Below are 25,804 nucleotides of genomic sequence, written 5' to 3' on the forward strand. Positions count from 1 at the left end.
TTCAGAGCTGCACCACCTTTTTGTGAGGAAAGTAGTAGAAGCAGCAGCAGCAGCAGCAGCAGCTTCTAACTTGCTGTGCACCATCTACAGGCAAGAAAAATGATGGTTTTCACCTACTGGCAATTGCATTCTTTTTCTTTCTTTTTTTACAGCTGCTGTGCTGCTTTGTGCTGCGTGTTTTTGAGATTTTACATTTCACAACTCCAAAATGGTAAAGGACAAGGCTGGCGACATTGTATATTTTCACTGTCAACAAATTCCATGAAATAACAGTAATTTAATCTCTCTCAGTACGTTCCAACTTCTCCAGTCAGTCTGTGGCTGTCAGTGCCACATTCATTGTGATGAATGAAGATGTCACCTGGTGTAACAGTGTGATGTGTTTTTCATCGTTTTTGAACAGCAATAGAGGCTTTCATGTCTAAAATGACAGAAAATTTTACCTTGCTTTGTACATTATGTGCATGTATTTCATCTGTTTATTTTACCAGTCAGAAAGCACAAGATATTTGGAAGACTGACACCAACCATATATATACTAGTCATCAAAATTTGTCCTGTAATGTACTTGCACCATCTTTCATTTGGATTCTATAGCCCAATTTTCTCTGAATATTGACTCTGAATTTAATATTCTATCTTTTGTATAATTTAACAGTGTGCAAAACTACAGGGGGAAGAAGCACATTAGACTTTCAAACTTTTTTTTAAGAATGCCTTTAGAAATAACAAAAATAAAACAAAACTGGTCCAGTTAAACTTTATTATCATGGCAATATCAAGCCACAATGACTATGAGAGAAAAAAGCCCCAGACATCAATTCATCTACACTGGAACTAATGTTGTACATTTTTTTTTCATATCATCTTAAACGTTTCACAGGCTGAAGGCCTTGGATTGAAATAAAAATGTAGACTCACCATTAGAGGACCTTGTCGTCGTCCACCTCCGACATCCTGTGTGTCTTTGGAGAAAAAGAAATGGACAAAATGCCAACAGTCGAAACACTGTCATTAAATTGAACCTTTACAGCAGCACTTGGATAGCAATTTAACACATTGCTAATCACCCCATTTAGGAAAATCATCTTTATTTTAGAGAACACTGCAAGATGATCACATAATAAGCAACCTGACAGAGCATGTGCCTTGGCAAAACAGAACCTATTAGCTGTCTTGAAAACTGCAAATTCGGTCCAACTTTCACTCCACACGGCCATAAACAAAGCAGCACTGTGATGGATGACATTGATGGATTAGAAATATTGGCTTGTTGAACTTGAGCAGTTGTGATTTTCCAAAGTTTGGGCCAGTACCCTAATTTGGCTCCTGGACATATTAGTGTATCAAAAACTGAGAGCAGAATAGTGGATCAATGTACTTTAACTTAATGTATTTTGATAGACCCATGTTTGTTGCTTTTGTCCTCACTCCTCTCATTTCCAAACATTTCTCTCAGTCACTATCATAAAAAGGCAAAACACCAGGAACTGTCCACGTGTATGATATCATCAGGTTATAAAATTGTTTAAAGGTACGGTGTGTAACTTTTTTCTCATATTGTTTTGTTTAATTATAGCCCAAAACATATCTTAATGTAGAGACGCGCTGTCACAGGCTTCTGTGACCCAGACTTATTGAAAAGCCTGAGTGAGCTTCACCTTTCCAACCAATCAGAAAAGGCTGAAGTCATGGGTGGGAGCTCACGGCTGTCAATCAATACATGAAGGTGTTTCTGGTCTAGTACTACTGTTGCACCAAGGCTTCAAGCTATTACTAGCTGCCGAAAGATGTTGCTCTGGCTGAGTCACAGGCTGGCATGCTCCTGGTTCCTGCATTAGCTGAGACAGCATACACAATGAGGATGAAGCTGAAAGGCTGGGAGGAGCAATTTGCTTTCCTGAACTCTAATATTGTAGCTTTAATGGAGAGTTTAACTGTGCAAAAAAGTTAGAATCTCCTGAGGAAGAATGCTGTTTGCCCACTACCATACCTAAAGTGCTGTCGCTGGGGTCATCGGGGTCGGGTGTGCTGCTACGCAGACTGGACATGTCGCCTCTCCTCCGCTGCCTATGTCTCCGTCTATACTGGAACTCTGCATACTCCTTAAAACAACAGCAAAAAATTGCGTTTTAAAAATAAGTAACACTAAGTCTACAAACACACTAATCATGCAGTTCATCCAGTCACTATGTCCCTAACTCTTGTCATGAACATACCACTTTCTGACCAGAAAGAAAATTGACGTATATTGCTGATCTGGAGCTACAGCACATTTTCCTTGATTCATGTCCAGGCTTTTTGTAACAAACAATTAATATGTGAATATGGAAACTAGTAACTTTGATTCAAGTGGTGAAGTACTTTCCTTCAAATCTGGTCTGAGTCTTCCGTTCCAGGAAAGATCAGCACCCAGAGACTGCCTCAAAAACTTTCATCTCCAGACCTTCAACCCCTAGGCTCCAGTCTAGACTGAATCCAATTAGAACACACACTCACTGGTAGGGAATTGGAAATTAAGCAACAGGAGGACTGAGGTTCAGATGTTTAAAATACTATGTGTGTATGCCCGACTAATCTCAAAGGCAACCAGAATACCTTATCAAAGATGAAAGTGATGTTAATAAAAAAGAAAGTAAATTAAATATTTATTTACTAGCAAGTTTAAAAAAAAAAAAAAAAAAAAAAGTCAGAATGAATTGAAATACATGTTTTGTCCAGGTTTAGCTATAATGGCTATGAAATAATGACCCCACCCCAGATGCAGTTTTACAGTACTGCATGCTCTGCATTAAAGGTAGTGAGAGAGAATGTTGAAATATATCTATTATTATTATGACAAACAAAATATATTGATACAATATGATATTTCTGGCAGATTGTCACTAGTGGGAGTTTAAATCACATAGAATCAATTGATACAGACTGTTGCAAATGAAATTACAAAAACATGATGGTGTTATAGGTGTGTATGCATAGGCATGTTTCTAACTATAGGATGTCAATAGATATCAACACCTGAGCCACCTGAACCACTCAGCCACAACATTAAAACCAGTTAACTGTTTTAATGTCGTGGTTGATCGGTATGTAAGTGCACATATTGTAAGCTATGACACTTAGGCAAGGCCAATATTAGGTGATACTGTATTTATAATGTATTTATAAGCTCACCATTTTATAAGCCTACATGCCAATAATGCACCAATCAGCCACGACATTAAAACAGGTAAGTGGTTTTAATGTTGTGGCTTCTCAGTGTATGTGCATATCAGGGTTCTTTGTATCACCTAAACAATGTTGACAACAGTGACTGATATGTATCAATAGACTGAGATCCAATTATTATGATCTAATGATATGATGGCATCAGGAGATGAATGATATAATGCAGCCTAATGGAGTCTTCGGAGTTTTACAGGAAGTATATATCTAGTTTAGACACTATATTTTCTCAAACTGAAAACAGTAAAGTGTAAAATGTGATCTTAGTTTAACTTAGGGTGCAGTTAATTTACAAATAATATTTCTACAAAGTAGGAGTCATAGTTTCAGAGTTCTGGTTCAATTAGATAGAACTGGTCAATTGTCAACTGAATGAAATGTTCAATACCAAGCTAGTGATAAATGCAAGGCTGCTCTCTGGCTGTAGACCAACATGAAAAGGTTTCATATAATGAACTTGCACATCTGCATATCAATACTTTGGGAAATAATCATTCTGCATTCTCCATTCAATCATCTCATACATTTGCACAAGTCATCAAGTCATATTTTTATAATCAAAAGCCTGTCACCCAAACTCTATCTTTCATGTTTCCACCACTCTAAAAATAGCCCACTATAAAGTGATCTGGAGACATTATAAGAACCATGGAGCAGACCATCTGTAGCTGTGCCTGAGAGGCAGTGTCACCAGGCTTTGATTATTACTATGGTGTTCCCATTAACTACTGCAGCTGAGAGACAGAGGCTCTTAAGTAGGGGAAAAAATAAAATACCATTTTCTTTAGAATGGCATGGTGTTCGGCTTCTGGTGGCAGCATTTACTGTGAACTTCCTCATAGATACACGTGACCAAAATAATTTGTTGACAATGATAGAATATTGGCAGGCTTGTTTGCGATTTAAATCCTGTATGAGAAATGGGGGTGGAGGTGAGATGAGCATCTCACCTGAATTTACATTGATAATTCGTTCTTTTGAAGATAAGCCACATTTTTTTAGTGTGTGCCTGGCTTAATTAAATGATTTAATTAAACTAGGCACACACACCCACAAGAACAGATTTTATATAAATCTGCTCTTGTGGCTTGTATAGTTGTTTGCGCTTCAATTGACTTTTATATATTATACATATTCATCAATAATGAAAAATCAATAATACAGTACAGTAAACAAACAGATATGCATTAAGGTCTGGCAGAGATCAGTCAGCATAAGAAACTGATAGCTTCACTTTTCTAGTGTGATTAGACTAGCAACCAGCAAGACAGCAGATAACCTCACGTCATGTGGCTCAATATTTTATAATTTAAAAGCATAATTAACACAGTGGGTCCAGGTTTGAATATAAAAGTATTTGTCCAGCAGTAGCTGTTAACTCTGTAAACCTTAAGTAAACAAGAGATTTACCTATGCTCCACTGCATGGTGCTGACCAGGAAGAAGATAAGGAGTTTCAAAATTAATGCATCACACTGGCAGACAAGACTGACCTTGTCATTTGTTTGCTTGGCAATAGAGAAATGTCTGGTTTATGCTGTTGAAAGATGTGCACAGTAACCTGAGAGGCTTAGGTTTGATGTAAGATTTGCATATTTGTGTTGTGTTTTTAACACTTCAGAAGAAAGCACCACAAAGCCTGAGGAGTGATGGAGCTGTTGAGCTGAGTGAATTTGTTCCAGATGAAAGCCCTGTATGTTTGAAAGCTGCCGCAGTGTGGTAACTGAACAATAATACAAACTTAAGAGTAGTAAATGCAGTGTATTGACTTATGTACCACAATCGAGTGCATGCATCAAGCTGTGCAGGAAAAGCAGACAGGTCAACAATCAAACCATTATGTGGTCGTTAGTTTTATGAGTCTAAGTGTTAAGTACAGACGTCTGTTACTAATGCGCAACGATCAGGAACAACCTGCTTAGGTGTTTGCCAGAGCTCTGTGCTTTAATCATTCCAACTATATGCACAGGGGAACAATGAACCATCTGGCTTCCCAAGTGTGTTGAATAACACAGTAATCTTTGGGTCATCATGGTTTGTCAGTGCTAATAACACAGCCTAAGTCAACCAGCACCAATAAAGATTTATACATACATACTGATGTCACAGATCGGCTAACTGTTTCAAGCACCAATTAACCACCTTCAGCTGCAAACATGGGTGTGGTTGCTGATGAGTGTTTCAAGTGTAAGGTTATCTTCTGTAGGGATTAATCCATTCATTTGGCTGCATACTGTGGTGGCAGTGTTATTACCGAATCTGGTTTTGTTAACAATAACTCTCTACGAACAAAGTCAGTAGAGAGTCTTTATTTGTATGCTGAAGTGAAATTCAACTTTTTTTGTTTTAACATGTTTCATCTAGAATAATGATTAATGACTGAATGATCTAAGTATTTAGTTTTGACCAGGCACCTCTAACCTGTTCATATGTCATCAGGAATTTAAGATCTCAAATTTGAGAATAAGCATTTGGAGCAAAATCTGATATCTGTCAGGCTACAATATGTGCAAGTGTCAAAAGACACTTTCACATTTTGTCTAAGTGTGGGGTTCAAGCAGCACAGCTGACATTTTAACTAACAAGCACACTGGAACTTAATGAAGGCTTGTTCTGTTACCTCAGGTGATGCAAAGCCTAAATATTCCCAGTCCCATGTTCCACCAGCGAAACTGTAATTGAGCAAGAGACAGAAGTTTTTGTTAGAATAAGAATGTGGTTAATTACTGAAATTACTTAACTAATTAGTCTCTCTGATCATTTCAAGTTGAACATTTCTGTTATATTCTAATACAGTTTCTCTCTTCTGTATAGAATAGTTTGACACATTCAGTGTGTCATGTCTGTGTGTTACCTGCGCCTGGGAGCCTCTGGAGAGTCATTGGGGGCCACTCCTCTGGCTACTGAGGCCAGGAACTCCTGCCTCTTCTGCTGTACAAGACACGCCGCACGGATGATCTTGTGGCGCGGTGTCCGTAGGTAAGGCCGGTTAACCTTTTGTGCCAAGTCTTCAGTCACCATCTCCAAGTCGGTCTGAGGACAGAAAGAGAACTGGCTGAGAGATGTTTTTAGTGTATGAATGCACAATTTCAAATAACCTAATGGTCTTATAAAATAATCTGTTCCCAACTGGGATTTTCAAGGAAAAAATAACTGTAGAAGCAGTATTTATCTACTTTAAAAATGTATTAATTTTAAAAGCCTTTAAGAAATTCTAAGACCTATGGGAGCCTTGCGCATTAATTTTGCAGTATCTAAAAGGCCACAACATAAAAGATGGTAGGCAAGTATGTTTTCTGTCATGTTGTTATGCCAGTGATGACAAATTACATAACACTAGATCTTGAAACTAAAAGCTGAGATGTGCAGGTACAACTGGGGCAGACTGTCAAGATCATGAGGTTGAAAGCTTTAGTCCCACATGTCTAATGGCTCATTTAAGACTGGCTGAACAGTTGTCTTTTTTCTTAACAAGTAGAACTGAAACCTGCATAAGCTCGTAGATCTCTTTCTTTGTGCTTTTGGGCTCCAGAAAGAACCCATAAGGATAAGAGCACTTGAGGATGCGGCGAGTCTTTAGTAGTTCTAGGACCGCATCTTCAATGAATGTAGTGTCAGGTGGGCCTCCTTCCCCTGGGAAAGAGAGTGAAAGAGAGTGTTAGATAACAAAATGAATATCTACTTTACTTTTATAGAATACATCCCTCATTCCAGCCTAAATTACCTTCACTTCTAAGCAGATCAGAACTAAATGATGTGAAATTCCAAAACTAAACCTATGAAAGAAAAGCTCCATTGTATGAAACGTATTGTAGAAACTGTTATATATGACATCTCTAGGTCTAGCTTGATGAGAAACGAGGGCCAGGATCTGTACTGGCCTTTGTTGAACTGTGAACTCTCTCCTTCTGAAGAGAGAGTTCACAAACCTGCTGAGGCTCCTAAGGGTAAAACAACTTATTTTAGATCCTAGGTGAGTATCATGCTCAAATTGTGATCTGCTCTGTGATCTTCTGCCTTGATCTTTTTCGCAAAAGCATACGACAGTAATGACTAATCTATACATTGTGAATAAAGAAAAACAAAAGAAAGTGTTTTTAATCTGAATCAAAAAATAGTAATGGTCAGTCATGGCCTTTTAGAGAATAAAACTTGCAGTCTGTTATCTATTACGCAGGATGAATTGTGCAAACTTTCAACTGACCAAAACCATGACCACTGAGTTATGGCCATCTCCATTTCTACGGCAGCTGTCAGCCAGACTTGTGCAAGTACCACCACTGTGATCACAATCTACTGAAATCTGAAAAAGAGCGTTGTCTACCAATATAAAACTTGACTATGCTTAACAGGTGGAAATTGCCTATAGAGATGGTTTAAAGGACTCTAGACAAAGCTTATTCACAATATACAGCTTTGTTTTGTTGTAACTTAGACGAAACTGCTGAATAATAACAATACCCACTGTTGTTAATACATTATTAATACACCTTTGTGTTTTTTTCTCCCTCCTGCCTTCTTCCCAAAGCTCATTATCAGAGGACTAGATTAAGATGTGTCTAAATGTCTAATAAAGAGTGACACTGTTATGGCAGATTGCTCACTCACTTCCACTCAGGGCTCGACTGAGCTGCTCCATCTTCTCTTTGGCTGTTTTTAACAAGCGCTGCTCCAGCTATTGCGGGGAAGACAGAAACTGTTAGGTTTTATTGTTAAGTAAAAACATCTTGAGAAGACTGTCTGACCAAACAATGAAAAAAAAAGTGGGGGCTGTAGACTTTTTTAATCAAGGTATTGTGATGTCTGATTATTGCTGCCTCAACAACCTCCAATCACCAAAAAAGTAGGACAGTCTGCAGTAATATTAGAGAAGTGTAGACAACAGAAATACTGTACCTTCATCATTTTACACTATAACACCCATCTACAAGGCCATGTGCCAGCTTTACATTAGCTGACAAGTTCACTCTTGCTACATCCACTACCTCAACAACTGCATGGCTGAAAAGGATACAAAGCACACATCAATGGAAAGCAAAGCCAGACCTGTTTACCTGATAGCTGTGTTCATGGTTCTTGAAGCGTGTGTAGTAGTGCATAAAGCGGTCGAGTTCCTGAAAGCTCTTGTGCTTCTTCTCTGCCTGTAAAGCCATGATGAAACATGAGTCACAGTGAATAATAAACTCCTGAGCGTGTTGTTCCCCCTCACAGAGGAGTGGGTAGGTACTCTGGTTGAGAGTAGTACAAAAGTGAGTTGTTCCACAGGTGAAATCAGTACTTGTGATTGAGAGGAATGCTGGTGAAGACTGTGAATAAATTTTGATGAAGGCAGTTCAGATTGATTGTGCATGGCTCCATGGTAAAGAGTCTAGACATAGGTTGGTTGTGTTTTTCTTCATACTTATTTAAGCCATAGACTGAACTGTTTTCCTGGTAATGTACAGGTTTTGATATGGAGGAAGAATGTGTGGAATAAAAAAGACTGTCTATTGTGAGTCCAGTAATAGAAGTATAATGCTAAATCAGTCGAGTACTCTTAACATTTAGAACTAAACTGTATTATAAAAAAAGCCTGTATGTCAGTACCTTTGCACAGCAGGGGGTTCATGTCATATACCGCTGTGACCTCACATTTTGGAAAAGGGACAGTTATCTGGGCTGAAACGCATGATGAATGTGATGTTAATCAACTGAAGCAGCTCTGCCTCTTGATTTTGTTAATTTGTGGTAGTGCAATGTGCCACCAATCAATCAAATTGGCTGTTGGCAAACAAACACACCAGCAATAGGACAATCTAAAAATAAAATGCCCAGCTCTAGATTAGGTGTGTGTGTGTGTGTGTGTGTCTCTCTATATACCTCATCAGTCATCTCCTTTGACTGCTCCTCCACCTGCTGGATGACCTCGTAGCGGGTGCAGCGATAGTAGCCTCCTGTTGATGAGCTGTGCTTTTTCCACTCCTCCAGACAGATCCAGCAGAAGTCATACTTACACTAGAGGGACAGGATGGAAATATTAGACTTAAATCTGCTCTGCTCAGCTTTAACAGCAAAAATTGGGTTGCCAATTACAAATTCCAGTCCAGCTACTGAACTTCACAACTCAGCTGATGTGGTGTACCTCATAACATTATCAAGTATGGACCTGTGAGAATATAAAAACCTTAAAAGTCTTAAATAAAAAAAACTGTTTATCCTTTTACTGCTCTCAAAATCAGAACAGAATTATAATTAAGGGTGAAGCATATTCTTGAGAGCCCCTAAACCCAGTAAACCTGGAACTCAAGATCTACTTACCCATCTTTGTCTTTCCTCTATCTCAATCTTCTCTTTTTTTTTTTTCTTCTACAAATGGTACAACAGTTATTTGAACATAGCTGTGAACCCTTAGCCTGCTGCCACTAGAAGGCACTCTAAATTTGAGATCAGCAATTCCCATTGGGCACTCTAGAACATCAAAACACTCCAATCCGCAGCCTATTTGAGTGTAAGGGATTTCTTTCCCCATGCCACAAGTACTTCTGTGAGTGACAAGTTAGCCAGCGTAATACAAAACCCTAAAGGCTGAGACCTCTGCTGTCCTGGAAACACTGCTTACATGACACTTCAGAAAAATCAATACAAAATGAAAGAGTGGGGGGATGCATGAATGGAAGGACAGAGATACACAAAAAGACAGTGAGAGACTTAATATAAAAAAGTGTGAGGCCACACCGGAGGGAAGGAAATGGCAGCAAAAAGACAAAGAAATGTTCAGTGGCAACAGAGTCCTGTGTTTCCAAGCAACAGGGGTAGAGCCATTTCTTACCAGGTAATAAGAGGTCAACAGGCTGAGCCCTCTGTCGCCTCTTGGCTTGCGAAAGCTGCTCCATTCCTCCCAAACTAATCTCTATCTCTAGTCAGTCTCTTTAACTAGAATGGAGACAGTGACAGGGCTGTCACAGAGACAGAAGGAGTTTGGTTATGTGACTGCACTGGGCTCCTTTCATGGCCTGCCCTCCAGCAACAGTGGTAGTAACAGAGACACAGTCAGGCAACATGACTGTGTGATTATCAGTGTCGCACGCTCTGACTCCACCACTCACTCAGTCTTTTTTTTTTCTCCATCAACTCTGTGTTACTCTCCTTTGTCCATCTCAGTAAGACAGAAGCTGCTGATTGCAGGTCTTACTGGCTTCCCGGCTGTTTGATGGATTGTTTGTGAGCGTGACATAAGCTAACAGATGTAAAAGTAAACTTTTAGAATGATTGCAAACTTGCCTGATAGCAGCTTTAATGTAATCAGGTACATTTTCACTTTTGCAATTACATTACAAAATCATTACTACAAGAGAGAATCTTACTTGCTCATGTCTATAGCATAATGCTTTCAGTAATTCAACAGAAGAATTGCTTCATACTCAATTATTTAATCATTAATACAAGAAGAGTCCAAGGTGTAGATGATAATCCAACAAACTGATGAAAAAATAACACAGCCACTGGAAAATCTTGTGTAATGAGCGAAGAAAAATTGCCTAAAAGTGAATAACCAAGAGCAAATTCATCAAGAGTGTGGTGAGATATTTGAAAGTTAAATAAGGCGTATCATCACAAGAATCCAAAATAGTGCTACAACACAACAAAGCCTGCCCTACAGGAAAATATCTAATTAGCCATTACTTTAGATCTTTTGTTTCCATAAGGCTTCTGAAGTTTGAAGGTAGCAACTATTCACCAAGTTTCTGAGAAAGTCATCTGTATGCTGCTAAAAGAAAATAATGTATCTTAACTTATCAGTGTCGGACTGGCCATCAGACCCAATGGGATAAATAGTGGCCCACCGGACCGTCGAAAACCCCATAAAGATTTTACCCTCCCTGGCAGTTTCTTTATCGTTGCGCATGAGAGCGTGCTGTGAGTATGTTCTGGGACTGGGGGGACTGGAGGGATTATAAATAATAACTACTCTACTGATAATTAAATGCTATTTTTTCATTTTAAGGAAAATAAGCACTCTAATAAGTCACAAGTATATAACAGAGTTTTTGTAAAATGTGTATCTTAAAGTAAAGTGCTTACTTTTAGAACACTAGAATAAAAAATGTAGCTTCAGTTTCCCTTTTTCTTTTTTGTTAACTTAACATCTTAACAGTCCCAGCCATTTTATAATAAGCAATCTCAACAAATCTGAATAACTGAACAGCTTTAACACATCCTTTTCTCCTTCTTTCCCTCTTATATCCCTCTCCCCAACTTTCTGCACTTATTTTTCTGACTGTGGTCTACCATCTCGACTATCCCGTGTGTGTGTGTGTGTGTGTGTGTGTGTGTGTGTGTGTGTGTGTGTGTGTGTGTGTGTGTGTGTGTGTGTCTCTGTCAGTCACGTGATCAGTGATGTAAAGGCTATAAAAGCTGTGCTGGTTAAAACAGAAACACTCTGTCAAAATGTAATAACTCTCAATAATTTATAGGTTATAGGTCCAGGTCTGGATGCGAAAGTGTCTGGACCCGGACTGTGGTCCACCTATTAGTGACCTTGGCTTTTTGATGTCACTATGTCTACATAAAATAGAGCAACGTCATCTACAAAACTGTAGCCAAATGTAACTTAATAGTAGCACCTGATAACGCAGCCCTGGCTGCACCCACAGAGAATGGTCAAGACGTCCAATATTAATGAAAATACAATTTCTGGGTGCCCGGTAGCTCACCTGGTAGTGTCCTTAACGTAGCGAAATCCAAAATCCGACCCAGGCACTTTGTTGCATGTCATCACCTCTCTATCCCCTACCTTTCCTGTCTCTCTACTAATATACTTTTTAATAAAGCAGGAAATGCTAGAATGCACCCGATTTATTTTAATGTGATGTCAAAACTACATTTTACAGTTTTGATAAAACAACCAATTTTTCTGAAGCTACTTATCTGTTTTACTCTAATTATAATTTAGCACATTTAGCTGATCAAATCCCCATGCTGAGCTCTAAGTAAATTACAAACCAATCAGCAAGACCAAAGACTGAAATGTGTCTGTAATTCTGCGACTTTGCAATGTTTTCTGTCTCAGACTTTGATTCTTTTGCTTATTTTATTAGTTTAAATGTAAACAGTCAAACACACATGTAACACTTGTGAATTCTTCATTCAGGTAGTTTTCCCAATTAATAAACCATCTACTCATTATGAATTGAAAACACAGTAGCCAGGATAGCACCTGAGATAGTCACCTGATCATATACTGCACAACTTACCTTTGCACACTGCATGTGGTTGCAGCCCTCATTTTTCTGTATCGGGGACTTGCAATTGGCACAGGGTTTGGAGTTACTGAGCAACCATAAGCAGTTAGCTGCATCCTCATAAGCTTCGCTCACACCAGCCACTTCAAGAGGAGGAGGGGGAGGTAAACAGAACAAATAAAGGCATAATGAGACAGAGTGAGAATGGCTATTACCACAGAGTCTAAACAGTCCACTGCACTGAGTGGGAAACTGTCCTGCCTGACTAATGTGTATTCCTTTAATATTTTGCTAACATCTCCCAAGATGCTCATGCCCCCACCCACACACACAGACAGAATAATTGGCTATTATCAAAGCACCTCTGATGTGCCGTTTGAAATGCCAAGATAAAACAGAATCTGGGGAAATCGAAGGGGAAGATAGTTCCACAGCAAAAGAATTGCTTTTATCTTTCAACTGTCTCGTCAATGAAGTGGCTTGGTTGAGCAGCTTGGGCCATCTTAAATCATCTATTAGATTGCCCACAATCCAATTACTGGTTCTTAACATTCCATACTTTCAACGAGTGGGTTGTTCATTTTAATTAATAATTTATCATCAGCATGGTGGATTTTAATTGTCTTAGTGCTAAACTGTTTGTAATTACTATGGTTGAGTTCCAGACAATTTAACTCCAAATCAATCACTTGACTGTGAACCAAGAAATTCCAGGCAAGTAAGGGCAATGGCTAATAAACTAAACTGTTTTTACAATTTACCACCAGGTAAATATAATTCTACTGGTATAACGAGTTAGGTGATGTAGGAATAGATAAAAATAAAAATGTAAATATTCTGCAATTATTCCTTAAAGCCATTTTAAATTACATCTGTAAAAACAGCATGAACTTACAGGTTTAAGACAGAACACTGTACGTTTTGTAAATTTAGGTGTATTAATATGTCTGAAAACACCCAAAAACTAAACTAAGTCAATTCCTGTCAATACTCACATTCCTTAGGCCTCATCTCAGTGACTTTATGTAGCCACAACTTCCAGGTCTCACAGTCACAGGGCTCATGGGCCTCACCTTGACACTCCCTGGAATACACATAAACAAAGATGAAGATTGGAGTTGAAATTAACTATTTGATGCAAACATCTGGCTCTTGCCTATACATGAAATCATGATAAATTATGAACACACCAATTGCACAGTGCTGTCAAAACTGTCAAACCATCATCAATTGACGATTTCTGCCTTCCTCATGCCAGGGGAACTATAGAAGTTGGACCTGTGTTACATCCAGTTCCATTACTAAATGTCATGTCAACTGGACTCTTGAGTGAACCTGACAGAGGGGATTGAGTCAAGATATGACGTTGGTGTAGCTGTGAGGGCATTCTGCAGGGCTCTGGGAGTATGAATACAAAGGACAGAAGGTGGAGAACTACACAGTATCTGGGCTCTTCCGCCCTTGAGCATGCTACTAAGCTAGCATACGCAGAAAGATAAAATGTGTAGTTACAAATGTGTGTACACAAAAAATGAATCGATACCCATGTGAACAAACACATACAAACAGCATAGATGCTGGAATTTGGCGTTCAAGAGCAAAGACCATGCATGTTCACACCACACATATGAGCATATTGAGTAGCTTTGTTGTGAAAAATTATACATACATACTTCCTCACATCTTAAACATTTTAGTAAATATAGATAATATCAATATGAATCCGTGTCTGTGTCTCTTAGTTAAGTATGAAGATTGGTGGAAGGAGGTTAGCCTAGCTTGGCATAAAAACTAGTAACGGCCAGATAATGAGTAGTAGATGCTTTTTACCAAAGTGCTTGTTGTTCTGACCTGTTCTGTTCTGAACAGTCCATTTTCTGTCCTATCCGATGATACTCTCAGATTTCTTAAACTGCTGTTTGGCAAACCCCAGGCAGGCTGTCATATGGCTTTTACTCAGAACGGCTTCTATCTAGCCACTCTATCATTTAGAAATATCGGTGGAGTGCTGTTACCAACAGAGCATCAGAGCTCTCTGTTGCAGAGGCCACTGAATTCTTGGTTGGCTCCATTCCTTCCTAGATACTGGGTTTGACTTGATACTCAACTCTCAGACATGTGAGTGATTTCAAACTTTTTCTGTTTCACAGTGATAGAACACTGGAGAACTTGATTTTAAAATGAAAAAAAAAATGTTAACATGTTTCCACTTTGTAATTTTGGGGTAGTATGTGTAATGGCAAAACATGCAGATGCATCTGTTTACACATAAACATCAAGACAGACAGACACTTCTGATGTTTCTAGTTATTTTCTATCGTAATAAAGAGCCTTTTTGACTCCTACTCAAACTGTTAAAACATCAACATTCTTGGCTTTCAAAAGTTTTGTTCTCAGTAATCTCTATTATTACTATTATATTAGAATACTGAAAGTTGAAGTCCACAATTAAAAAATAATACACACAATTCCAGAAATGTTTACGTTTCAAATATAAAGGTATGGTACTGAGTACTGACCAGCAGAAGAGGTGGCCTTTGCCACAATCTACTGCAGGGGCCTGAAGGAGGGGAAAGCTAAGAGGGTCTGAGGTGGAGGTCCCAGGACCCTGAGTGTTTAGTCGCACAGCCCTTTCACATCCTGCCACAGGACACCAGCGGATTGCTGGATTGTTCTCCACAAATGCCTGTAACAGAAGAAGCAAAGATTTAAAACTTCAAAAATGAATTGGCAATTCAACAATCTATTGTTGAAGTATAGGTATTTTAGTGACGGTGACTGTATTACAGTTTACATTACAACTCTACCACAACATGTCAGTTACAAGTTTGAAGGTTTCTGCCTTAAAAGATCAATGATTTTTCCACTTGGTGTGAATTTATTTTTTACAGGTTTGAGATGGTGCACACACAAGTGGCTTAAGAATCTGAAACATAACAAATTAAGCTGATAAAAACATGTTGATTTACGCTCCAATAATCCCCTACACTGTGCACGTTTTCCTTTTCTATAACGTTTCTTAAGTGCTGCTCAATTTCTTGAGTAATTCTTTACCCAACAAGGAAAATAATCGCCCAAATATGATGACTGTGCCTGTGCAACCTAAATGAGAAAATGTTAATGTTTCTATGACAGTCATTGGTTGATAGTTACATCTAACAATCTGTTGAAGGCGAGATAGACAATAACATTATGGTGAATGAAGCATGGTACACTGGAGAAGCATTGGGTGACATGTTTTGTGTTACTGAAGTTCACACTGATCTGTACCTTGCTGTGTGTCCTGTCAAAGTAAGAAATCAGGCAGTTTGCTCACATAAAAAAATCCTGTTTCCAAGTAAAGAATTGATTTCTAATTTATTGAGTTCAACTGAACTTCATGGCTTACCTTTCATGTCCATCTCTCTTTCATCAGTCTTTGCCCCTTTGTGCCCTTCCAAATATTCATTCATTCATTCATCTACAATTTCAATATTCTGTGTAGAAGGCTCATAGTTAAAAGAAAGGTGTTTAGTGTGTACACATCTGTGTTTTTCATTTAGTTTACCTTGATGTCAAACTGCAGGTAGCGCCTGTCCATCTCTCTAGACACTACACTCTCTATGACTTCCACAGGCACAAGCTGGTAGCAGTCAAAGGCCGGGCAGAAGATGTTATGGGCCTCACCCTCTTGGATCTTCAGATTTAGAAACCTGAGGAAGCATACATGCATTGCAGGCAGCCATTAACTTAACAGAAAAGCACAGATCAGTGGAAGGAAATTAAGGACATCCCAAGTTAATCTACAGAATCTGCAGTACAAGCCAAAATACAGCATACCCTTCCCAGCATGCTCTGCAGAACTCGTGGCCACAGGACATGTCAACAGGTTCCTCAAAAATGGAGATGGAAGACATGCAGATACCACACTGTAAGACAAAAGAAAAGAGATGCAATCTGTTTTAAGGCCACGATACAAATTGTTTCAAGTCCATCTAGATAAATAAAGCCTGCCATAAAAACGAATCTTCTGAGTAAACTGAGTAAGTAGTGGCAATTTCAAAAGGCCCTCCATTACAATCCATGCATTATTTTATGTCACACTGAATGAAAACCCAAGCAGCCTTTGAGAAAATCCCTCACAGGTTTTTGCCTAAAATTCTTGAGAATAAGTCGACTGGGCAATCTTCTCAAAATGTGCTGATGGGTTGCCTAATTTTAATATCAAATTGTTTTACTAAGCAGAGAATATTATGCCATAATAAGATATGTCAATGTGCATAACTACACACAATGGCAGTCCTTGATGTATGAAAAAATGTTGTGACAAAGGCTAGCCAAGGCCAGAATGATGACCTCTCCTTAGCATGTGGCTTATTGATTACTGTTCTGTCATCAGATGTATTTTCTCACACCCACAAACTTGAAACACACACAGATACAATTAGGGACAAACACACTCACTCACACACACAGGCCTTGTTACAGTGAAAGACTGACCCTCACAAAAGACATAAAGGACATAGTGTACTTCAACAATGTAAGTATTGATTTGTGAAAGAGCAAAATGTGATATAATCAACTGTAACCTTTAAACAGGCCCTTAAGTAGACCCGGTCGATTGGCACAGTGCACTTCAATGCACGCCTACTCAGAGCCACAACAAAAGATCCTGTCAGACAAATGCAACCTATAATTTCTCATAAAGTAACTGATAAATCAAGTCCGTCAACTTCAGCTATCAACAGTCTAGTTCACACACTGTAACACTGGATTGAAACGTCCACTTAAGGATAAATCATCATCCAAAAGGATTACGTCTTCTGACACCCTCTGACACGTCTGATTTTCCGCACAGGCAGCAATGTCATTTCAAAAGCTTAAAAGACCCTGATCAACAATGTCAAATGTCAATGTCATATATAAATTCTAAAGTACATATAACGTCCAAGGAAATGTCACTTTTATGCTTACTGAGCACTTAGCAACACCATAGTTATACTGTATAGAGCCTTTCTTTGCTTGGCCTGCATTCCACAAGATGCTGGAAACAGTCCTTTGAGATTCTGGTCCATGTTGTCATGACAGCATCACATCATTTCTGTAGATTTGTCAGCTGCACATTCATGCTATGAATCTCCCGTTCCACCACATCTCAAAGGTGTTAAACTGGATTCAGATCTGATGACTGGGGCGACCAATGAAGTTCATTGTCATGGTCATGAAACCAGTTTGAGACATGGTGCATTATCATGCTGAAAGTAGCTATTAGAAGATGGTAAATTGTGGCCATAAAGGGATGCACACGGTCACCAACAATAAACAGACAGGCTGTGGCGTTCAAACCCTGATTGATTGAGGGGCCAAAAGTTCGCCAAGAAAACATTACCCACACCATTACACCACAACCACCAGCAGCCTGGATTGTTGAAACAAGGCAGATTGAGTCAATGGATTCATGCTGTTGGCACCAAATTCTGACCCTACCATCTGCATGCCTCAGAATAAATCCAGATTAATCCAGACTACATTTTTCCAGTCTTCATCTATCCAGATTTGGTGAGCCTGTGCCGACTGCAGCCTCAGATTTCTGTTCTTGGCTGACCAGAGTGAAACCTGACGTGGTCCGATACTGTTATAGCCCATCCCTCTCAAGGTTCGACATGTTGAGATGCTTTTCTGCTCACCACAGTTGTAGAGAGTGGTTATTTGAGTTACTATAGCCTTTCAGTTAGCTGGAATCAGTCTGGCCATTCTCCTCTGACCTCTATCAACAAGACTTTTCTGTCACAGGAGATCAGCAGCTTCAGAAATACTAGACACCAACAATCAGAGTCAAAGTCACTGAGATCACATTTTCTGTCCTTATTCCGACATTTGATGTGAACATTAACTGAACTGTACCAGCACGATTTAATGCATTGTACTGCTGCCACATGATTGGCTGATTGGATAATTGCATGAATAAGCAGGTGTACAGGTATTCCAAATAAAATGCTTGGTGAGTATATAATTACAATACAAGCCACAGTATTCATTGCAAACACTCAGCTGTGTACAGAGTCGCTGAGTCACAACAAGCGTGAATAGTATTTTTTTGTTGACCTTTAGCATGTTAAAAAAAGCTCATAATACAGTTTTCCACAATGAAATCTAAATGTGCACGATTTTATCTTTAGGCTAAGCACTAATTAGATGACAGGACAGCTGACTTTGCCCGTCTATGCTGCTGACCTCCTCTGGGACACTGATTGTTATCCAAGACACTTGATACCTTTATTCACAGTCCTACATAGTGAGTGGTCAAACAAGACAAATTGCCAACAGCATAAAATTAGCTAAAGGCCAGGTGCCTTTGGCTCAAATTACCTGGCGTAATTGTCATCTTGACAACTCCTCACAAAGAGGACTGCTGAGAAAATCTCCTGCATGTTTGATAATGATAGGGAAATCCCAGACAAGGTCAGGATAAGGGTACGGCAATTAAACAGGGGGTGTGCCAACCCTCTCACAGCTGGGGGCGATAAGGTTCTATGATGACCTTGCAGACATGCAGATTTACAAACAGCAGTGGAAACTACAGCTTACATGATGTAGAGATGTCACACTTACATTTCTATGACTCATGGGAGCTGCGGTTGTTGAAATCTAACTAAATATTTGTTTAGTCTTTTTAAAATTACAAGGTGCTAAAATTTAACATTGCAGATCACATTTGATAGCTGTTCATGTTCACTGTAGAGTGAAAACAAATAGCAGACAGCCACAGCATCACTTCCACTGCAGCCTTGCAAACAGATACCTTAGCCATGTCAGTATCTCCCTATGTACCAATAATTCATTTGATTACCAATTCTTTCATGTTTGAAGCAGGAGGTTGCAATATAATGTCCTTTCTACTGTCTGTCTGCCCCACTGGGCAGTGGACATACACTAATAACATTTCTAGGAAGTATTTTAATACTCTTTTCAGAATTTGCCACACCATAATTAACAATCCACCGACTTTCCTAGGAGTAGAGGAAGGCTTGCTTGTGTTTATGTTCGTGGGGGAGATCAGTGAGATGAATACTAATGATTTCTAGCAATACAAGGCTGGGAAATAATGCAACATTATGCAGAAAGACAGGTGTGGTGGTGAAAATTTAAAGAATTCAGCAGAAACACTTCAGGAAATCTGTGGCACCGTAGGGACTCAATTTAAATAAACATTGGAGTACAGTTTTTATGGGTACACTGCCAGTTACTTTTAGTGCAGTTCCATGCTAACTTTATCCTTTGCTGCTGTAGCAGCTTCTTGGCCAGGAAAACATGCTGCTCCCTGAGGCTGCTTGTTCTGTAGTTTAATTTAATCTGATAGCTCTTTGCTGATGAGTACAGTTACACGACAGACTTCACTAAAATCATGTTCTCAATACCACATCTGCTACTGTCATTTAAAGTTTTCTTAAACCTTTTAACCTAAAATTTCTGGAAAAAAACAATTTTTTTGTGTAACAACTCTTCTTAGTCAAACTTGAATCTAGTGCACTGTGAACCATCGTGAATGTTTTTGATTGAGTAATCAATGTATTAATTTGTTGATACCTATGTGACTCTGTGTTTAAGCTGTGAGGTGAACTGAGAGTTAACAGTTCTGCTGATCAATGCCTGGGTCTAGACTGAAGGTTGACTGTGGTGGGAGTCTCAAGAAGACTCAGGAAAAATGTTCTGCTTCGACAAACAGAGGACAGGATCCTGCCTGATGTCAGGCACAGGTGGCGGACAGAGGACGCTCCATCTATTTTGATAAATGAGTAAAGTGTTATGAATCATTTCCTCTATAGAAGTGTTGAAACCTTGGAAGCTAGTTCCCTATGGAGGAACTACACCCTTCTTTTTCATTTGCAGGATTGTCTGACTTATGCGGCTCAAGACTGATTTGACTGGTAAAAAAAGTACCCATTTCAGTTTCTCTCCTGCCCTCTTATTGAATTAATTTGGCAAACAGTGGTAACAGGGAATCTGACGACATCGCTCACCAGAGAAGAGTCATCATCAGCAGGCATTAGGCTGATTTGGTCTGGGGAGGTGACGGAGGAGCGGGTGGTGCGTGGCGTCCGGGGTGAGGGCAAGGTGTCCCAGGCATTGCAGCCACTTGGAGGCGGGTTGGGCATCTGTACCCCTGAGCGTTGGCAGCATTCCTCCGCATTCATCATCCAGGCCTCTAAGAGCTTCTCTCTGTCCCAGTCTGTTGCAAAAGTAGTGAACAGAAAGAGAAAAACAGAAAAAAACATAAGTGAAGAGAAAGAAATGTTAACACACAGAAGCATAAACGTAAAAGAGAACCCTATTAGTTTTGTTATGAGCATAAGACAATGAGGTAAGGAGAACTACAGTCCACAAAATAAATAAGCTGAGAGAGGGTAAATAGGTGACTATTACTGTAAGGGAAGTGAACATTGTAGTAAAGGCCAGCGCTTATTTAAAAAAAGTTGAGCATTAAGTTAGAATGGCCAGTTGAGTTGGTCTTTTAAAACAGCAAAAACTCTCAACAACAACTTATTTTACCATAACTTTTTTCACCCATGTGATACACAAACAGTTACACAAAGCTTCTAAAAGTAGCACATGTGGATAAACATAAAAGACAACATATGGCAGAATTTCCATTCAACAAGTCTCCTTGTTCTCAGCTAAACTCTCATTTTATCCCCACAAAATTAATTCACATAAAAAGTTTGTTTCAGTCCATCCTGTCTTATATTTAAGAGTGTAAGCTTTGGTAAGCACAATGTCGAACCAACCAAAGCCCACACAAATCCCACTCCAGTGGCAACACTACCACCTAAGCCTTACAAACAACCAAGAACATAGACCTGCTGCCATCTGGTTTTCTGTTTTAGAATAGCTGTTCGATTTCACATTAGCACAGGAACAGCTTTGAGAGCTTTTCAGTATAAATATTGAATGACTTGTGGACTTTGCCGGAGCGCAAATACTCTGACAAAAAAGTCCCTTCCTAAAATAAGGAACATGACCCGGTCAACTGTGCAATTAGGCCATTATCAGCCTCAAGACACGTTTCACCACCAATCAAATGCCTCCGACTCTAAATGGCCTCGTTTAGATAATGAATATTGCAACAATTTCCCACAGCCCCATTCAATTAAAACTCATCAATGAGTATGACCCTATCTTCATGCCTTTGGCCCTTAAAAGGGGTCTGAAATTAAAAGTCTTAAATATCAAAAATTAGCTGAGAAATACAAATTGTCAGAAGTACAGAAAGATTGACAAGCTTGCAGCTTCACCATTGTGATAAGAAAGCTGAAAATGTCTAATATGGAAATATAAAAGTAAGGAGTGTGGAAATTTGTTAAGGTTTTTACAAGAAATTAATGATACATAAGTCAAAAAGCCCTTCTCCTAGAGATTAACAAAAATCCTAAAATGTTCCATCCCTATTAAACACACAGACAGCATTCCCATGAGAGAGGTGAATAAATATAGCACCATTCTGGGGTCACTTTCTCCCCTCTAAGCTCCCAAAAGTATGTCTAATATGTAGCACACACAGCTCTACAACCAGCCACTCGGCCCAATGAATTACAGAATAGGGTATTTAAAGACTGAAAATAAGGCAAAACTGTGACACATTTGTTTGAGGTTTACTCTACTGACACATTTAAATTAAGGTGAAGGTTTTCAAAGGTTTAAAATCAAATAACAAAACTTTCTGAACAATTAAAGTTCTTCACACATATTATGTTAGCCACAGTAGTTTGTGAATTGGTGGCTTAAGGCTGCAAATCAAATCAAAACTGTGATACACTTTCTCAGCATTTGGCCAAGCCTACGTTACAAGAAGAACAACGTGAACTGTGTCTGCATGTAACTTGGCTTTTAATCCATAGCTACCATTACATCACACCAATAGATTGAATAAGGAAACTAAAATTTGATACCAAGTCACTCTAGACTCTAATATCATTCTCCTTATGGCATTAAATCTACACGGAAAACACACAGTTTAGATGCTAACATTTTTTATGACTTGACAACCTCAATGTCAGGATGCCATTTCTTGATTGTGGATAGAAATTAAGCTGCCAGCTTATATTTAGAAATATACACCAACAAGTAATATATACTTTTTGCAATGACGGAGCTCAAGAGAGCAACTTTCCTCTGCACACTATTGTTTTAGTAAGAATAGAATGAGAGCAAAAAATAGGTACAAATGTGGAGGATACAACTCCACGAACTTATATTAGTGACAACAATATGGGCAAAATAGCATAAAATAAAAAATGGAGGGTTCACAGCTCGTTTCTGAATGTGCCAGGGTTTTCCTCACATATTTGGTGGAGAGGACAAACTCACTAAAAACAGCATTTAGAGCATGTGACAATGACACTCTCCACTGAGCGAAATACAAGTGAAATTCTTTTGGATAACAGAGGCTGTTCACATCCTGACTGCAAGGAAATCACTGGAGTATGGCAAGAAGTTTATATGAGGCAAGGCCTCTCTAATCCCCATATACATAAAACATAAGACAAATTTAACAACAAATGCTTTTTTCACAAGTAAACAGCAGAACATGTACAAAGTAAAACAGATTCTTCAAAGCATCTCTCAGATGAAAAAGCAGTATTTGTGCGGAGCATTGGTCCCTGTTGCAGTTACATGATATTTGATTTAACCACTAGGTAACTAGGACATTCCCTGTGCCAGTATTTTTAAGAACCAGCAGATACTACCATGTGAGTGACTGAGTTTATATCTCTGTGTGTTCAATAGTACCATGGGCACGTAGCAGTGCCTCTGCGGTGAAGAGCGGGGCCTGCAGCATGTCAGCTGTCTCCACTATCAGCATGTCCTTCAGCCTCCGTAGATCCTGAGGCCGCAGGCCCTCGTAGAGCTAAAGAAAAGGGCAGGGGAGAGGAAAGGACAGGGTAAGCACAGGAGGAAGGGAGGAGGATGACAAGGAGAATAACAGAGGAAGGAATTAAAGTAAGGGGGAAAAAAAAATCAGGCCAGGCCAGGTTGGCAGAGAAAAGTAATGAAAGAGCAGAGGGAGATAGATGTGAGATGAGGGAATAGAAGGGGAAGGAATGAGGGTGGGAGTAGAAAGAAAGATGGAGCAAAGGGGAGAAGAGAATATAAGTATTACTATCTTAGAAAAGCCACCTTGCCTAAAATCTGATTTTAAAAAAGTTGTTAAAACCACAAATATGACAAATTAATTTTTTATATATTTTTAATTTCTACCTAGCTATCTAGCTAGCTAGCTGCCATTTTGGATTGATGTCATTGCCTATGTCACGGGGTTGGTTGGTTCTGTAGGCAATTTCTAACATCCATGGACAATCATACATCTTACTACAGTTTTATGGACCTGACTTTCACTAATGTACAGTGTATTTTAGCATATTAAGATCATCAGTGTATACTCAGTAAATAGTATATTCTAGTTATGGTTATATCTCTATTCTTATTTATACTATTTGTTTTTTCACATTCAAGTTACTCTACTTCTTTGTATATAATTAAACCTTTAATTGTATTGGTATCTTTAACCTACCACCATGTTTTTGTATTTGATTTATTTTTTCATGAATTCCGTGTGTGTGTGTGTGTGTGTGTGTGTGTGTGTGTGTGTGTGTGTGTGTGTGTGTGTGTGTGTGTGTGTGTGTGTGTGTGTGTGTGTGTCTGTCTGTCTGTCTGTCTGTCTGTCTGTCTGTCTGTCTGTCTGTCTGTCTGTCTGTCTGTCTGTCTGTCAGTCAGTCAAGTGGCTGCTGTCACACTAATTTCCCTTTGGGATTGAAAGTGCTCTATCTATCCAGTATCTTTTTATTAATGTCTTGTTCCTATTCTGGTCTTTACTTAGATTTTTTTTGTCTTTATTAGGTGCTGTTATAGGTAATAGTTACTTGTACTACTTTTTAGAGATTGATTATCAGCTGATTGTATTTTTCATGAGGTAACTGTTGTACATTATTGCCGTGCAGGACCAATAGAGGGCTCCAGTGCTGTTTGCATAGTATTTAAATTATTGGTGAATGCTGGTAAGGGCACAGTTGATGTCTTAGTACCTGCCGACTTGTGCAGTTTGCTAAATGTCGTCTCTTCCCTGCCTGCCTGGCGTGTTTTAGTGCCCTTTCCCTGCGGCAGACCGATGCCTCTGCACCACTGTTGTCGCGAGTATGTTGGGCGGTCAGTAGAGCACGTTATAGGCGGTGAAATTGAAAGGATCTTTGCTGGGAAAAGATGTAACGGGTCTTCTTTTTGCTTTCATATGATATTTGTCATGTTTGTTATGTAGTTGTTAAGAAAATCAATTTAGTAAATCATGTTAACTTGATTGACTGTTTCATATCCACTTTCAAAGTAAATCAAATATAGATGATTACTAACGCATGACTCAGTCAGACCAAAAGAGCTAACTGATGATGATAAGAGTCGCATGTGTATGTCTAACCAAAGCATCTGCAACTACAGACCTACAAACTGACTGTAACTGTTCAGTTCTTATAAAAAATGCCTCTTCTGTTACTTATGGATCTAAAGCTTTAAATAAATGTGAGTTTTTAATTGAGAAAGGAAGTTCCGTAATACCCCTATGTGGGTTTGATTTGTTTGGGTTGGGTTGGGTTAGGGTATCCACGCTTACTCAAAAGAGTTTTATCTGAAACAGCAATAACAGTGACCAAAAGTCTTTAGGTCTTTGACAAGATCTTTCACCAGTGCGGTGGGGATTTTATATAAGTTTGGTTGACATATGTTTTAAGTGACACCAGTTGAGGGGGACAAACCAAAAGCTGTATACCCACTGCCTCTTGGTATGTTATTCTCTACCTCTCTTCGGTCGAGGGCTGCGTACTCTGCCTCTATACCCTCTGCTTCAGGGGCAATTGAAAAGACCATCTGCGACTCCAGGCACAGGGCCAGCTCTTTGTGGTGCTGCTTCTCTGCACAGTCACATGGAGTCTCGCGGTTTTCGTTCTCTGCAAACAGGTCCGCTTCTCTCTGCACCAGGGACTGAGCAAGTGAAAACAAAGGGAAAATCCGTGTTTGAATCATGGGTCACACACTGTATGTAGAAACATGTACTGAAGCTCACTTATTATATACTGTATGTACATTGAAACACCTTAAATGATAAAAACAGTGGAGTACCACTAACTCTGTGAAAGTATTTGAGGTAAAGGCTACACAACTATAAAAGGAACGCAAATCACAATAATTTTGATATAAACTGTGATCATGATTATTATTTACAATTCTCCTGTTTCAGAACCCATAAGTGGACTTGTGCACTTGTGCATCTTATCAGAAATTTAAAAGCAAAATAAATTAAAAAATAGCAATGGCTGAGCCACTTTAAGAAAATCA

The 25,804-nt window shown here is 39.1% G+C and overlaps 1 protein-coding gene across 2 annotated transcripts in view; it reads right to left on the reverse strand.

Moving 5' to 3' along the window:
- The window catches only part of ankib1 (ankyrin repeat and IBR domain containing 1), a 34,272-nt gene that overhangs the window by 3,338 nt on the left and 5,130 nt on the right, over positions 1-25,804 (reverse strand). For both annotated transcript variants that reach the window (XM_022753255.1, XM_022753256.1), the window contains exons 4-19: positions 25,268-25,450; positions 23,213-23,330; positions 20,446-20,654; positions 16,265-16,353; positions 15,993-16,137; positions 14,965-15,131; positions 13,441-13,529; positions 12,458-12,588; positions 9,084-9,218; positions 8,279-8,365; positions 7,833-7,899; positions 6,712-6,857; positions 6,079-6,257; positions 5,845-5,896; positions 1,994-2,105; positions 922-965 (exon numbers count right to left, since the gene is read on the reverse strand). In XM_022753255.1, coding sequence (XP_022608976.1) covers positions 922-965; positions 1,994-2,105; positions 5,845-5,896; positions 6,079-6,257; positions 6,712-6,857; positions 7,833-7,899; positions 8,279-8,365; positions 9,084-9,218; positions 12,458-12,588; positions 13,441-13,529; positions 14,965-15,131; positions 15,993-16,137; positions 16,265-16,353; positions 20,446-20,654; positions 23,213-23,330; positions 25,268-25,450 — 1,953 coding nt within the window. The remainder of the gene's footprint in view (positions 1-921; positions 966-1,993; positions 2,106-5,844; positions 5,897-6,078; positions 6,258-6,711; positions 6,858-7,832; positions 7,900-8,278; positions 8,366-9,083; positions 9,219-12,457; positions 12,589-13,440; positions 13,530-14,964; positions 15,132-15,992; positions 16,138-16,264; positions 16,354-20,445; positions 20,655-23,212; positions 23,331-25,267; positions 25,451-25,804) is intronic.

This window comes from Seriola dumerili, unplaced genomic scaffold (assembly GCF_002260705.1).
Source record: "Seriola dumerili isolate Sdu_G_001 unplaced genomic scaffold, Sdu_1.0 BDQW01000191.1, whole genome shotgun sequence".
Taxonomy (NCBI): Eukaryota; Metazoa; Chordata; class Actinopteri; order Carangiformes; family Carangidae; genus Seriola; species Seriola dumerili.